Source organism: Mercenaria mercenaria, chromosome 10 (genome assembly GCF_021730395.1).
Source record: "Mercenaria mercenaria strain notata chromosome 10, MADL_Memer_1, whole genome shotgun sequence".
Classification (NCBI taxonomy): domain Eukaryota; kingdom Metazoa; phylum Mollusca; class Bivalvia; order Venerida; family Veneridae; genus Mercenaria; species Mercenaria mercenaria.
The window spans coordinates 71,301,983-71,317,307 of NC_069370.1; the positions used below are offsets into that span (position 1 = coordinate 71,301,983).

Below are 15,325 nucleotides of genomic sequence, written 5' to 3' on the forward strand. Positions count from 1 at the left end.
TTTGATAATTATTTGTTTTGTTTGAAGGGATTATGTAGAACAGGGAAATATTACAAAGAGCTATTAGAATGAAATATTTTACAAGTGTTTCTTGTAGATCAAACTTTATTTTGAACCATGCAATAAATATCAAAGTATTTCTCATACTTCCGTGGCTTAACTTTTGTTATAAAATAACTGTTGTAACCAAATTTGCAATGGTTTGATGTCTTCTCTCACATAACTGCCATGTTGAAAAAATGAAGAAAAAAACCCACAATTTTTATGAAAATTTCAAGGGAGAAATCTCATCCCAATGTTAGTAATTTTGACTTTGAGGAGCGGGGTTAAAACTCAGGTCCATGGTTTCATAGTCAGTCAGTGTTACCACTGGGTCACTTTGTCCACTCTAAAACTGGCTTATTTATGGGCACTTTTAAAGTCCTTTCTTACCACAGTTTGATATGAATTACAGTATAAAGGTTGTATGATAGTAATCGATTAACCAGTGACACGTTAAGGACATTATATAACAAATATTTATATTTACAGGTTGGTTTTTTCCCATTTGAATGTGTAGAGATTATAGGAGACAAGGTTCCCCAGGCTGTTGTCAGTGGTATACCAGAAACTCCGCAGAATAGGGCATGTAAGTATATTACAGGTGTGGAGAATTACAAGAAATCATTCAAATAGTTTCGCAAATCAGATCTGGAATAGTGAGGCAGTTATTTTCTGACTGCGGCCAAGATTGAAGATTTTCATGTTAGGAAGCGATGCAGTTGGATAACAGAATGTTAGTGTTTCACCCATTGTCCTGCCCTCCTGTATATGAAATAAAGGGGAACTTTCGGTTATCTTGCATCATCAAAACCTAAAAAATGGCCATATGACATAAATTGTGTGAGTATGACTTAAAACTGAACAAAAAATGAACTCTTTTATTATGTCCAATGCTATTCATCTGTCATGCAGAAGTAATGGTTTCATTGGGTAACAGCCACTGCATGAAATAACACCAAGATGAAGTGGGGAATCCCTCCTGTGAAATCATCATGATTCATTTGGGACTCATTTTCAATGATTTTGTGATTGCATCAATCAACAAAATTAAATGATAATTAAAACATATAATTCCCATTGGTATGACCTTTGAATTTTGAAAGTTATGAATTTATGTCTGTATGAAAATGCCTATTTTGACCGAATTTAATGAAACTTTAAAGCTTTTGATATGATTTTACATCTTTCTGCCCCCATCCGCTCCACAAAAACTACTAGTATTAGATACATGGAGGATTGGCATTGAAATAAGATAATGTTGAAGTTTCATGAATATTGAAGACACTCTGCTTGTATCACAGGTTTAACATCTCAATTGATTTTAAGCCTGAAAGCAGAGAGTATTATGCAATTTCCTTAACTGAGAGACCTTTCAAGCTTGACTCATCAATTGCAAGTTGGTTCTGTGTGGAAAAAAATGGAAAATTGAATGAAATTCAGTAGAATGTCATTCAGTGTTCCAGATAATTTTTTGACAATGGGGGTAATAACCCCCAGTTTTGAAAGAGGATGGGTAAATTGAAAATATTAAAAAGGTCCGCGTAATTGAGATGTTTAAACAATGTGCCAGTCATGGCAGTTTTTAACAATAACATCACCTCTGTTGGCCCATACTTTTTCAGCTTTGTTTTCCTTACAAATTGTAAAAATTGTGTTACTCTAGCCACAGAAAGAAGAGGTCCATTTTTTGCTCGACTGTTAGCTATTGGACTCACCCATGTGTCGGCGTCCACATCGGCATCAGCGTCCTGATTTGGTTAAGTTTTTGTACGTAAGCTGGTATCTCAGTACCCATTAATGGGAATGGATTGAAACTTCACACAATGACATCCCACTGTTAGTTGTAAAAACCGTGACATCCCAGTTTTAGTTGTAAAAACTATGACATCCAAATTTTAGTTGTAAAAACCATGACATCCCAGTGTTGGTTGTAAAAACCATGACATCCCCGTTTTAGTTGTAAAAACCATGACATCCCAGTGTTAGTTGTAAAAAACATGACATCCCAGTGTTAGTTGTAAAAAACATGACATCCCAGTGTTAGTTGTAAAACCATGACATCCAAGTTTTAGTTGTAAAAACTATGACATCCCAGTGTTAGTTGTAAAACCATGACATCCTATTGTTAGTTGTAAAAACAATGACATCCCAGTTTTAGTTGTAAAAACTATGACATCCCAGTGTTAGTTGTAAAACCATGACATCCTAGTGTTAGTTGTAAAAACAATGACATCCAAGTGTTAGTTGTAAAAACATGACATCCCAATGTTAGTTGTAAAAACCATGACATCCCTGTGTTAGCTGTAAACACCATAACATCCCAGTTTTAGTTGTAAACACTATGACATCCCAATGTTAGTTGTAAAAACCATGACATCCCAGTGTTAGTTGTAAAAAACATGACATCCCAGTGTTAGTTGTAAAACCATGACATCCCAGTTTTGGTTGTAAAAACCATGACAGCCCCATGTTAGTTGTAAAATCCATGACATCCAAGTTTTAGTTGTAAAAAACCATGACATCCCAGTTTTACTCTTAAAAACTGTGACATCCCAGTTTTAGTTGTAAAAACCACGACATCCCAGTTTTAGTTTAAAAAACCATGACATCCAAGTTTTACTCTTAAAAACTGTGACATCCCAGTTTTAGTTGTAAAAAGCATGACATCCCAGTGTTAGTTGTAAAAACCATGACATCCCTGTGTTAGTTGTAAAAACCATGGCATCCCAGTTTTAGTTGTAAAAACCATGACATCCCAGTTTTAGCTGTGTGTTATCATGTCTTCAGAATACAGGACATACTATGGGTTTTTTAGCTTACCTGAGCCAAAGGCTCATTGTGAGCTTTTGTGACCGCTCAATGTGTGTCTTCCATCGTCAGTTGTGCGTCCGTCAACATTTTCTAAAAAAATATTCTTCTTGAAAATCACTGGACGGAATTACATCTAACTTCAAAAGGAATGATCCTTGGGTGGTCCCCTTTCAAAATTATTCAAAGCATTGAATTCCATGCAGAACTCTGGTTGCCATGGCAACCAAAAGGAAAAGCTTCAAAAATCTTCTTGTCCAAAATTGCAAGGCGTAGAGCCTTGATATTTGGCATGTGACATCATCTTATGGTCCTCTATAAAGATTGTTCAAATTGTGCCCCTGGGGTGAAAAAAGGCCCTGCCCCAGGGGTCTCAAGTTTTACATAGACTTATATAGGAAAAAACTTTAAAAATCTTCTTGCCTGAAACTGCAAGGCCTAGGCTTTTGATATTTGGTATGTTGCATTGCTTTGTGGTCCTCTACCAAAATTATTCAAATTATGCCCCTGGGGTGAAAAGAGGCCCTGCCCTTGGGGTCCCAAATTTAACATAGACTTATATAGGGAAAATAATCTTGTCTGAAAGTTCAAGGCCTAGGCCTTTGATATTTGGTATGTAGCATTGCCTAGTGGATGTCTAATAAGATTGTTAAAATTATTCCCCAGGGGTGAAAAGAGGCCCCGCCCTGGGGGTCACTTGTTATATGAGTTATATAGGAATAAATTCTTAAAAAAATTATCAGATCTTATTTCCTAGACTGTTTAATTATAATTACCTGATGACCCCAAGTGATTAGGGGTCACCTGACTGTGACCTTGACCTACTGACCTACTTTCTTGTTTTTTAAGATACAACCTTGAAATTTGGGTGACATGTACAGTTTTGTACACCGATCTTAAAACTGACTCAGTGACTATGAATATGGCCCACTGACCTACTTTGTAATATTTTAGCATCAGTTTGCCATTTTAAACATGTGGCTCATATTACTCAGGTGAGCGATTCAGGGTCATCATGACTCTTGTTATACCTTAGATAAAAAGTTTATAGAATTACACAAGTTAAACAACTTGTATTTTCATCTTGCTGTGTGATATAAGTCTTGAGTAAATGGTTGTTTATGTATTTAGCAAATTCTTTTTTATTGACTTGTTTTTCATTAATATAGCTCTTACAGTGGGCAGATAAATTTACTGGCTACGGAGTTACATATAATTATGGTAAATGCAATATAACAATAAACAATAGAATAATAATATCATTGTCTAGACAACATTGGCTTGGAATTCTCATAATTACATCGTTCCCCAAAACAATATTACCATATTGGGACCACTTATGCTGGGATGTCTTGGATTTAACTATAAGATAATATTGTATAATAATCATTTTCAGTTGTTATAATAATATGCTATAATAATATGTCATAATGATATATTGTAGCAATATATATTTCAGAAAGTCTGAAACGCAGTTTAGTGTATACATGCAGCATCCTTGGGAAAACTTCTGGGTTAGAGGTTATAAAACCAAATTTGGGGACTTGAGCAGTTTCAAGCTTAAATTGAAATTAACCAATGACAAAGCTGCATTCTCTGACTCATCTGCAGACAAAGCTGTATTACCTTAAGTGTCTTATAAAAGTATGCAGACATTTTATCAAAAATACTTCTGCTGCCTTCAACAATTTTGTTGATATCTCTTGCAGTACTAAAGAAGCATGGAAAGTTTATATCATTTCTCCGATTGTTTTTCAACACACGACCGGCTCGTATACAGCTTAAGCAGTCTGGAATTGTCAAGGAACGTGTGTTTGGATGTGATCTAGGCGAGCATTTACTCAACTCTGGACATGATGGTAAATTGTCTCCATATTTTTTGGGGGGAAATATTTAAAGCTACTTTCCACAGTTGCAGTGAAATTTTTCAGTATGTTCATTTGTGCCAAGTTTGACATAGAATGTATATATGACACTGAAAAATGATGAAGTGAGTGAAAGTCCATTATTTCAAAAGCGTTGCAACTGTTTATTTCCTTTTGCACAATATTTTTGGTTATCTTTTAGGATATCTTGCAAATATGTCAGAAAGTTTGTACTACCAGACGCCTTCACAGTACCCACATTTAAAGGAGTTTTTAGAAAGTAATTTTGGTAAGGCTGTATTGTAAATGTAGGCAGAATTACACAATTTATCTGCATTTGAGCACACAAACTGTAGTCAGGAGTGCTCCACCCTTGCATCGCTTCTGACACCATCACTCCATGGAGTATTGGCTAGTGCGCAATAACAGTGCAGAATCATTTGCCCCTGACAACAGTGGGTTCACGGCTTCTGCACAGTTGGAAAATTGATTCATCTGAGAGAGTAATTTTTCTGACATGTGGAAGGTCATTGTTTTTACTATGGTGCTCATCCCTGCTTAATGTAATGCAGAGGGGCACCTGTTGTCTTCCTCCAACATTAAAGCTGGAAAGTCACCATATATGATATTGATGTGATTTAAAATCCTCAACAAAAGGAAAAAAACAATGATTGAAGATACTCAACATTTCATAAATACCTTTCAAAAAAATGGCATCATATCAAGCTGTATATTTTCTTAGTTGCTGAGGAGAATAGTTACATCATGGTTATGGAAATTGTGTTTCAGTACCTCTAGTGTTGAAGAGCTGTGCTGATGTGATTGAGAGTCATGGTCTGGTGGACGGTATATACCGGCTGTCCGGTATCACTTCTAATATACAGAAACTCAGGTAAACATATTTGACGTAAATATCCTTTACAAAGCATCTGATCATATTAAGCTTTGAGTTTGAAAAAAAATCTGTAATTTAAACACCCTTAGAAAGCATTTGATATCACTTTGCTGCAAAAAATTCCATGTGGCAAAGTTAAATTTCTGCTTCCCATTTTCTGAAGAAATAGGATGTTTTGTAGTTGTTGCCTAGAAGTTTTTGTGAATGAACAAAATCTTTGACAGTATTACTGATAGTGAAATACATATTCTTAACTCTGTGGTTATACATCTGAGTTTATACATCTGAGAATCTCGATCAGTTGAATTTGTCATAAAAAAATGATTTTATAGGATATTTACTGTTTTTATATCCTTGAATTTTTGGCCATAAAATTATCTCGGTTTAGACATGGTCATTTATAAAAGTTTGCAAATAGTAATTTTTTGTGCAGTGGGCAAAAATTAACAGGATTTTTATTGGAAAATAGCAGCTTTTCCCATAGAATTAAAATGGCTCAAGATACCTTCAAATTTCCTACTATCACCCCCTTGAGACCTGTGGAATGATCTTGCCAAATGAAAATAAAATTCATGAATATACTGTTGTTGATTAATCAATATATAGTAATGAAATATTGTTAAATGTATATACAGAAGTCATATATTGATTTTGCAGACTAGCATTTGATGAAGATCGTGTTCCAGATTTGACCTCGGAAGAATATTTACAGGACGTTCACAGTATTTCCTCACTACTCAAGATGTATTTCAGAGAACTGCCCAACCCTTTACTCACATACCAGCTGTATGATAAATTTGCAGTAAGTTATTTATTTTGTACAGTCAAACTTCAGTCGCTCAAACTCAGATAATTCGAAAACCACTCTTTGCTTGAACTCGTCCACAAAACTCACTAAAATCAGTTACTTGTAGACTGTTTTGAAAACATTTTTTAGCTGAAGTTTGACTGTATTTATAAGTACACATTGACAGCCACATGTAAAACATGGACTTTTTAATAGGATTTCTGCATTACTATCAGTGAAGTTTTCCCTCATAATTTTTTTCTGAATTGTAACTGAAAGGGTGCATGCATCTGTTGAATGTAAAACTTGCCCCTTGTCTCTGTTGGTTGGTCCAATTCTTCCATGTGAGTGAGTCATCCAAGGGTGGTCTCCCTTAGCTGGTGCTTAACTTTGGTTAAACTGATGGCTGAAGGGGCTGATTGTGTCTTTTTCTACTGTTAGACCTGTAAAGGTCTTGGCTGTTTCCTTTATTTTTGAAGCCTAACCAAAAAGCAAAATAAAATTGTGGGCAATTCCTGCAAAGAATAGATTAATTTATCACTTACGTATTGATCCATTCTTTTTTTCTTCAGAATGCTGTTAAAGACGAGGACAACAAATTATTACGTATCCATGATGTTGTACAGCAGTTACCTCCCCCACATTATCGTACAACTGAGTATCTGATGCGTCACTTGGCACGCGTTGCTGCACATGGACAAGAGACCGGCATGCATTCAAAAAACCTTGCAATAGTCTGGGCTCCTAACTTGTTAAGGTTTGACATTTAAATCAGTTAAAAAACTAAATACCTGTACATGTTTATTTTAATACTTCTGCTTAAACTTCTGTGTAATGATGAGGACAGAGATAAAATACACAGGTAAATAGAATGTTGACTGGAGAAAGAAATTATTTCAAAGTCTGATTATACGGAAGTATATATTTTCCATATATTTTGATGATTTCCTAATATTCTAATGTATTTTCTTGCAGAATTTGTTTTTAGCTCACCTGTCACATAGTGACAAGGTGAGCTTTTGTGATCACGCAGTGTCCATCGTCTGTCCGTCCGTCCGTGCGTGCGTCCGTAAACTTTTGCTTGTGACCACTTTAGAGGTCACATTTTTTGTGGGATCTTTATGAAATTTGGTCAGAATGTTCATCTTGATGATATCTATGTCAAGTTCGAAACTGGGTCACGTGCCGTCAAAAACTAGGTCAGTAGGTCTAAAAATAGAAAAACCTTGTGACCTCTCTAGAGGCCATATATTTCATAAGATCTTCATGAAAATTGGTCAGAATGTTTACCTTGATGATATCTAGGTCAAGTTCGAAAGTGGGTCACGTGCCGTCAAAAACTAGGTCAGTAGGTCTAAAAATAGAAAAACTTTGTGACCTTTCTCGAGGCCATATATTTCACAAGATCTTCATGAAAATTGGTCAGAACGTTCACTTTAATGATATCTAGGTCAAGTTCGAAACTGGGTCACGTGCCATCAAAAACCAGGTCAGTAGGTCAAATAATAGAAAAACCTTGTGACCTCTCTAAAGGCCATATTTTTCATGGGATCTGTATGAAAGTTGGTCTGAATGTTCATCTTGATGATATCTAGGTCAGTTTCGAAACTGGGTTACGTGCAGTCAAAAACTAGGTCAGTAGGTCTAAAAATAGAAAAACCTTGTGACCTCTCTAGAGGCCATATATTTCATGAGATCTTCATGAAAATTGGTCAGAATGTTCACCTTGATGATATCTAGGTCAAGTTCGAAAGTGGGTAACGTGCCTTCAAAAACTAGGTCAGTAAGTCAAATAATAGAAAAACCTTGTGACCTCTTTAGAGGCCATATTTTTCATTGGATCTGTATGAAAGTTGGTCCGAATGTTCATCTTGATGATACCTAGGTCAAGTTCGAAAGTGGGTCACGTGCCGTCAAAAACTAGGTCAGTAGGTCAAATAATAGAAAAACCTTGTGACCTCTCTAAAGGCCATATTTTTCATGGGATCTGTATGAAAATTGATCTGAATGTTCATCTTGATGATATCTAGGTCAAGTTCGAAACAGGGTCATGTGTGGTCAAAAACTAGGTCAGTAGGTCTAAAAATAGAAAAACCTTGTGACCTCTCTAGAGGCCATACTTGTGAATGGATCTCCATAAAAATTGGTCAGAATGTTCATCTTGATGATATCTAGGTCAAGTTCGAAAGTTGGTCACGTGCCATCAAAAAGTAGGTCAGTAGGTCAAATAGTAAAAAAACGTTGTGACCTCTCTAGAGGCCATATTTTTCATGGGATCTGTATGAAAGTTGGTCTGAATGTTTATCTTGATGATATCTAGGTCAAGTTTGAAACTGGGTCAACTGCGATCAAAAACTAGGTCAGTAGGTCTTGAAATAGAAAAACCTTGTGACCTCTCTAGAGGCCATACCCTTGAATGGATCTCCATGAAAATTGGTCAGAATGTTCACCTTGATGATATCTAGGTCAAGTTTGAAACTAGGTCACGTGCTTAAAAAGACTAGGTCAGTAGGTCAAATAATAAAAAAAACCTTGTGACCTCTCTAGAGGCCATACTTTTCATGGGATCTGTATGAAAGTTGGTCTGAATGTTCATCTTGATGATATCTAGATCAAGTTTGAAACTGGGTCAACTGCGGTCAAAAACTAGGTCAGTAGGTCTAAAATTATTAAAATCTTTTGACCTCTCTAGAGGCCATATTTTTCAATGGATCTTCATGAAAATTGATCTGAATGTTCACCTTGATGATATCTAGGTCAGTTTCGAAACTGGGTCACGTGCAGTCAAAAACTAGGTCAGTAGGTATAAAAATTGAAAAACCTTGTGACCTCTCTAGAGGCCATATTTTTCATGAGATCTTCATGAAAATTAGTGAGAATGTTCACCTTGATGATATCTAGGTAAAGTTCAAAACAGGGTCACGTACCTTTGAAAACTAGGTCAATTGGTCAAATAAATGAAAAAGCTTGTGACCTCTCTACAGACCATATTTTTCAATGGATCTTCATGAAAATTGGTCAGAATTTTTATCTTGATAATATCTAGGTCAAGTTCGAAACCTGGTCACATGAGTTCAAAAACTAGGTCACTATGTCAAATAATAGAAAAAAAACGACGTCATACTCAAAACTGGGTCATGTGGGAAGAGGTGAGCGATTCAGGACCATCATGGTCCTCTTGTTAAAGGTCATATTGTTAATTTTTTTCTCAAGCCTGTTTATCTTCCTCAAGTTAGTTGATCAATAGTAAAAAGACTTTCTGAAGTCTTTTAAACATGTTCATTGTGGAAAACATTTTTTTACGAATAAGCAATCAGCATTATTGAAAAATTTGTGACATGAAATAAATATTCTCTTAGTTTTAATTATACCTTTTTGCTATGGATATACAGTTACTTTATAATTTGAGTTTGTAATCAATGATAATACTATTTCTAAACTTGTATGTTACAGGTCGAAGGAGTTGGAGACAGGGGGTGGGGCAGCAGCTTTACAAGGTGTGGGTATCCAGGCTGTGGTCACAGAGTTCCTCATTCTCTATGCTGACATTATCTTCAGTGACAAAATGCCTTCTTATTCCTCTCCAGAACTTAAAAGTAAGTAGTTTGTTACTTAAGAAATAATAAGTTCCCAAGAGTGGTTTATCGTATTCCCAAGAGTGGTTTATCGTAGAATAACCCGTGTTTTGAGTTCTTATGCGTAAGAATATATCACAAAGGCTGTAGGCCTGAGTGATATATCATTTCGTATAAGAACTCAAAACATGGGTTATTCTACGATAAATCACAATATGGAACTTGATATTTCAATTCTAACACGACATACTAGTATCAACAGTGTTTGAAAAAATAGTAACTACTTTTTTATGACCGTGCTACGCACTTGGATCGGATGAAGTCATTGCACGCGGGTAGTTTATTGCAGAATAACCCAAGATAGATTTTGCTCTACATGTATGTAGGTTATTCGCTGGTCCTGTTAGAATGTGTAATAACCTATGGTTACAATAGTACATTGTATTTGGAAAGTTCTGAATAATTTTATGTGATAAGTAAACTGTTAAGTGTAATGAATTTCTATTATCTGAGTATGTTATTCATGAGTTATAAGTTTTAGAGGCTTTTGTAGTTTAGGGTTGTATAGCCAGTTTTTGTAGTTTAGGATTGTATAGCCAATTTTTTTTTACAATGGTAAGACTTCTATATGGACTCAAAAAATATTAAAATTTGAATGTGTGTAAATTGGAGTAAACTTTTTCTAAAATTTGTCCTGACTAACATTGTTCAGCATTTACACCTTCTCATATGACAACATTACTGGTTTATCCAGGAAGGGGACTTGAGAATGGTTCAAATAAACTTGAAGCCTTCATCACATTGCACCTAAAATAAATAAGTTTAAGCTAAGTATTTCAGTTGTAACAGAACTAAAAATGTATGCTCTGTACATATAGAAATGCAGTGTTGCAGTGTTTCGCTGGATATTCCATATGGCATGGAGATATTACACCGCATATGTCTTACAATAGAGCATTTTTGTCAAAATTAAATTATTCTTTTTAGCTCATCTGATTTTTTGAAAAAAAATGATGAGTTATTGTCATCACTTGAGCGGTTGTCGGCGTCGGCGTCTGCGTCGGCTGGTTAAGTTTTATGTTTAGGTCAGCTTTTCTCCTAAACTATTAAAGCTATTGCTTTGAAACTTATAATACTTGTTCACCATCATAAGCTGACCCTGTATAGCAAGAAACATAACTCCATCTTGCTTTTTGCAAGATTTATGGCCCCTTTTGTACTTAGAAAATATCAGATTTCTTGGTTAAGTTTTATGTTTAGGTCAACTTTTCTCCTAAACTATCAAAGCTTTTGCTTTGAAACTTGGAATACTTGTTCACCATCATAAGCAGACCCTGTACATCAAGAAACATAACTCCATCTTGCTTTTTGCAAGAATTATTGCCCCTTTTGGACTTAGAAAATCAGTTTTCTTGGTTAAGTTTTATGTTTAGGTCAGCTTTTATCCTAAACTATCAAAGCTATTCCTTTAAAACTTGCAACACTTGTTCACCATCATAAGCTGACCCTGTACAGCAAGAAACATAACTCCATCCTGCTTTTTGCAAGATTTATGGCCCCTTTTGGACTTAGAAAATATCAGATTTCTTGGTTAAGTTTTATGTTTAGGTCATCTTTTTCTCTTAAACTATCAAAGCTATTGCTTTAAAACTTGCAACTCTTGTTCACCATCATAAGCTGACCCTGTACAGCAAGCAACATAACTCCATCCTGCTTTTTGCAATAATTATTGCTCCTTTTGGACTTAGGAAAATCATTTTCTTGGTTGAATATTATGTTTAAGTCAACTTTTCTCATAAACTATCAAAGCTATTGCTTTAAAACTTGCAAAAGTTTTTCACCATCATAAGTGGACACTGTACATCAAGAAACATAACTCTATCCTGCTTTTTGCAAGAGTGATGGCCCTTTTTAGACTTAGAAAATCATGGGTAGGACAATATTTCTATTATAAAAAAAAAATCAGATGAGCGTCAGCACCCGCAAGGCGGTGCTCTTGTTTTAAATTTTACACATAAACTTCAGGTGTTCAGATCATGGTGTGCACTTAGTCCGTTTATTTTGCATAAAAACACCATGATACTTTAAAGCTTTTGCTGTTCTTACACCTTCAGAAGGTAACAGAAGTAAAGTTCAGTTCCAAGACAAAGTCTTAATTTTAGAAAAAACTAATGTGGAATAATAGATTCATAATGATATTCTTAATTTAAAAGCATACAATTCATGTTATATGAAATATATAGCAAAACATTACAAAGTTGGTTTTCTATATGTTCTAAGTATATTTTACAATTACCAGAAAATAATTTTATTCACTGTTAATTTACTGTTTTATTCTTGCAGAAACTCACAAAAAGCCAAGACCAAAATCGTTAGCCATCTCTACACCAACTAGACTTTTATCATTAGAGGAGGCTAGAGAGAGGGCGCTGCTTGGGAATTTTGTCAAGCCAGATCAGCGATACATCGATGTTGGTGGTGGACCAAACAATCTCCCTGCCAAATATCACACTGTTCTAGACCTGCCTGGATACAAGTAATGCATGACTCTGATTGTTGATACTGTGATATCATTACTTTTCTGGGGAACTACTTTTTGTGGTTTCATTAATCCACAAAAAGTCAAAAATTCTTGTATATATGTTATATTTGCAGATTCCTCACAAAAAAAAGCTGGTTGGGTTGAAACCACAAAATTTCATGTCAATGAAATTCAGTGATTTTTGTAGCTTTAAATAAATCCTTAGAAAATTTTATTTTTAGCTCATCTGATTTTTAAAAAAAATCTACGAGGTATTGTCATCACTTTATCGTCGCATCAGCGCTGGTTAAATTTTTTGTTTAGGACCACCTTTTCTCAAAAACTTTAAAAGCTGCAGCTTTGAAACTTTGCACACTTGTTTATCATCGTCAGATGACTGTGTATGCCAAGAATCATTAACTGATATGCATTTTGTCAAAATGCCCTTTTTGTACTTAAAAAATTTGTTTCTTGGTTATAATTTTTATTTAGGTCTACCTTTTCTCAAAAGCTATAAGAGGTACAGCTTTGAAACTCTACACACTTGTTTATCATCATTAGTTAAATATATGAGCCAAGAACATTAACTCTGATATGCATTTTGTCAAAATAATGGCCCTTTTTGTACTCAGAAAATCTGAACTATAACTTTCTTACATAATGTCCAGCACTTGCAAACAAGCGATGGCACCGGTAGGGGGTGCTCAAGCTAAGTTAATAGGGTTACTTTTAAGAGTGTATGTATCAGTATGTTTTATACAAAAAAAATTAGATTTATTGTAAATGGTTAATACATTATAAAATTGATATACCTTAAGTTTAGTCAGTTCATGTTGTAATTTGTTTACATTATTTATGACTTACAGAAAGAAAGGTTCTAAAGAGTTGAAGGGGAAGAAATCTCCAGGAGGACTGAAATCTCTGTTTACAAAGTCGCGATCTGGTAGCATCAGACAGAAGGGCCGCAAACCAAGCTTGCAGGGTATGTTTCCATACATTGTACTTTTTCTTATTAATGTAGGTATGTAACTTTGCATGGGTTTGAAGTCATACTGACATATTGTAGATCATATGAAATTCTGTAGCTCTAAATTATAGAAGGAGACTCTTGATGCCCCTGCGAGCATTGGATTAATTTAATTTCAGGGATAGTCTCACCATCACAACTTTTCTTTTCTACTATAGATTGGATAATATTTGCAATGACCTAATTTTTGCAACAAATGCAAAGATTCAAAAGTCTCGAGAATACTAAAAAGCTTTATCTCCAACAGTATTAATTAGGAAATGTGAATTATTTTAGTGCGAATGTGTCTTGTTGTCCACAAAATTGCAACATAAGAGTGACCCAAGAATTGCCTAGTTTACAGTAATATCATGTTTAGGTTATTTATTCTAAAATAGTAATATAATGTTGTCAGCATATTGCTGAGTATTTAATGTTTGGTAGATGTTAATGATGGGTTCAGACCAAATTATGGAGGAAAAATTTAAAATCATTCTGATATTATAGAAATATTTTTTTTACCTTTTGAGGCAGCCAAGTTTATGTTGTAATTACCAATAGATTATATACCTTTTGTAACTGTCATGAATCTGTTAAGTTGACTTACAAATGCCAGGTAAGGATAGCGCCTGAAAACTACCATATTCTCCTTTCAAGCTTCAGATTTGTGTCAGAGTTTTCAAATTTAGTAAAGGTTTTCTTTAGTTAGTAATTGAAGAAACTTTTTATCTCAGTAAGGCTTTGTTAATCAGTTAAATATGTAAAAAACTCCCAAAAATGTTACTCACTCTATTGATATAGAATATAAGGAATTTACATATATGTTATATCATAAACATTAAAATATCTATTTAAACAAAGTTGTTACATCATATTCAATATCTAATATCAGTTGCTGTCTGTTATAAAGTTTTAGAAATATTGATGTTGATCTGGAGGAATGTCCCTTAACAAAGTTTCGCTAGTTTGTTTATTCTTGACTGGATAAATTGGTTTTGTGTTTAAGCATTATTAAGGAACTGTGAAGACTGATACTATGAAATCATTAGTCTTTTTATGCCCCCGAAGGGAGGCATATAGTTTTTGATCCGTCTGTCCGTCTGTCAGTCTGTCCGCAATTTTCGTGTCCGGTCCATATCTTTGTCATCGATGGATGGATTTTCAAATAACTTGGCATGAATGTGTACCACAGTAAGACGACATGTCGCGCGCAAGACCCAGGTCCGTAGCTCAAAGGTAAAGGTCACATTAGACGTTAAAGGATAGGCATTGATGGGCGTGTCCGGTCCATATCTTTGTCATCGATGGATGGATTTTCAAATAACTTGGCAAGAATGTGTACCACAGTAAGACGACGTGTCGTGCGCAAGACCCAGGTCCGTAGCTCAAAGGTCAAGGTCACACTAAGACGTTAAAGGTCATATTTCATGAAAGTGCATTGATGGGCGTGTCCGGTCCATATCTTTGTCATTCATGCATGGATTTTAAAATTATTGGGCATGAATGTATACCACAGTAAGACGACGTGTCGCGCGCAAGACCCAGGTCTGTAGGTCAAGGTCTTAAACTCTAACATCGGCCATAACTATTCATTCAAAGTGCCATCGGGGGCATGTGTCATCCTATGGAGACAGCTCTTGTTTATAGGCTGGAATAAAATTTCATGGTTTGGACCAAAAATGTTGTTTTTTGTTGTTTTTTTTAATTCATATATTTCAAAGTTGAAATTTAAATAAAGAAAATTTGTATTAATGGAAATTTAATTTCCCAGATTTACGCAACCAGAATTAGTCCCATATGAATATTAATGATTTCAAGGTAAATAA

At 35.0% G+C, this 15,325-nt stretch overlaps 1 protein-coding gene across 10 annotated transcripts in view; it reads left to right on the top strand.

Annotated features, from left to right (window-relative positions):
* Positions 1-15,325, top strand: part of LOC123560650 (serine/arginine repetitive matrix protein 2-like) — a 107,412-nt gene that overhangs the window by 72,851 nt on the left and 19,236 nt on the right. For all 10 annotated transcript variants that reach the window (XM_053553324.1, XM_053553319.1, XM_053553326.1 and 7 more), the window contains 8 exons: positions 532-628; positions 4,560-4,709; positions 5,505-5,607; positions 6,268-6,412; positions 6,970-7,154; positions 9,851-9,993; positions 12,316-12,508; positions 13,360-13,475. In XM_053553324.1, the coding sequence (XP_053409299.1) occupies positions 532-628; positions 4,560-4,709; positions 5,505-5,607; positions 6,268-6,412; positions 6,970-7,154; positions 9,851-9,993; positions 12,316-12,508; positions 13,360-13,475 (1,132 nt within the window). The remainder of the gene's footprint in view (positions 1-531; positions 629-4,559; positions 4,710-5,504; positions 5,608-6,267; positions 6,413-6,969; positions 7,155-9,850; positions 9,994-12,315; positions 12,509-13,359; positions 13,476-15,325) is intronic.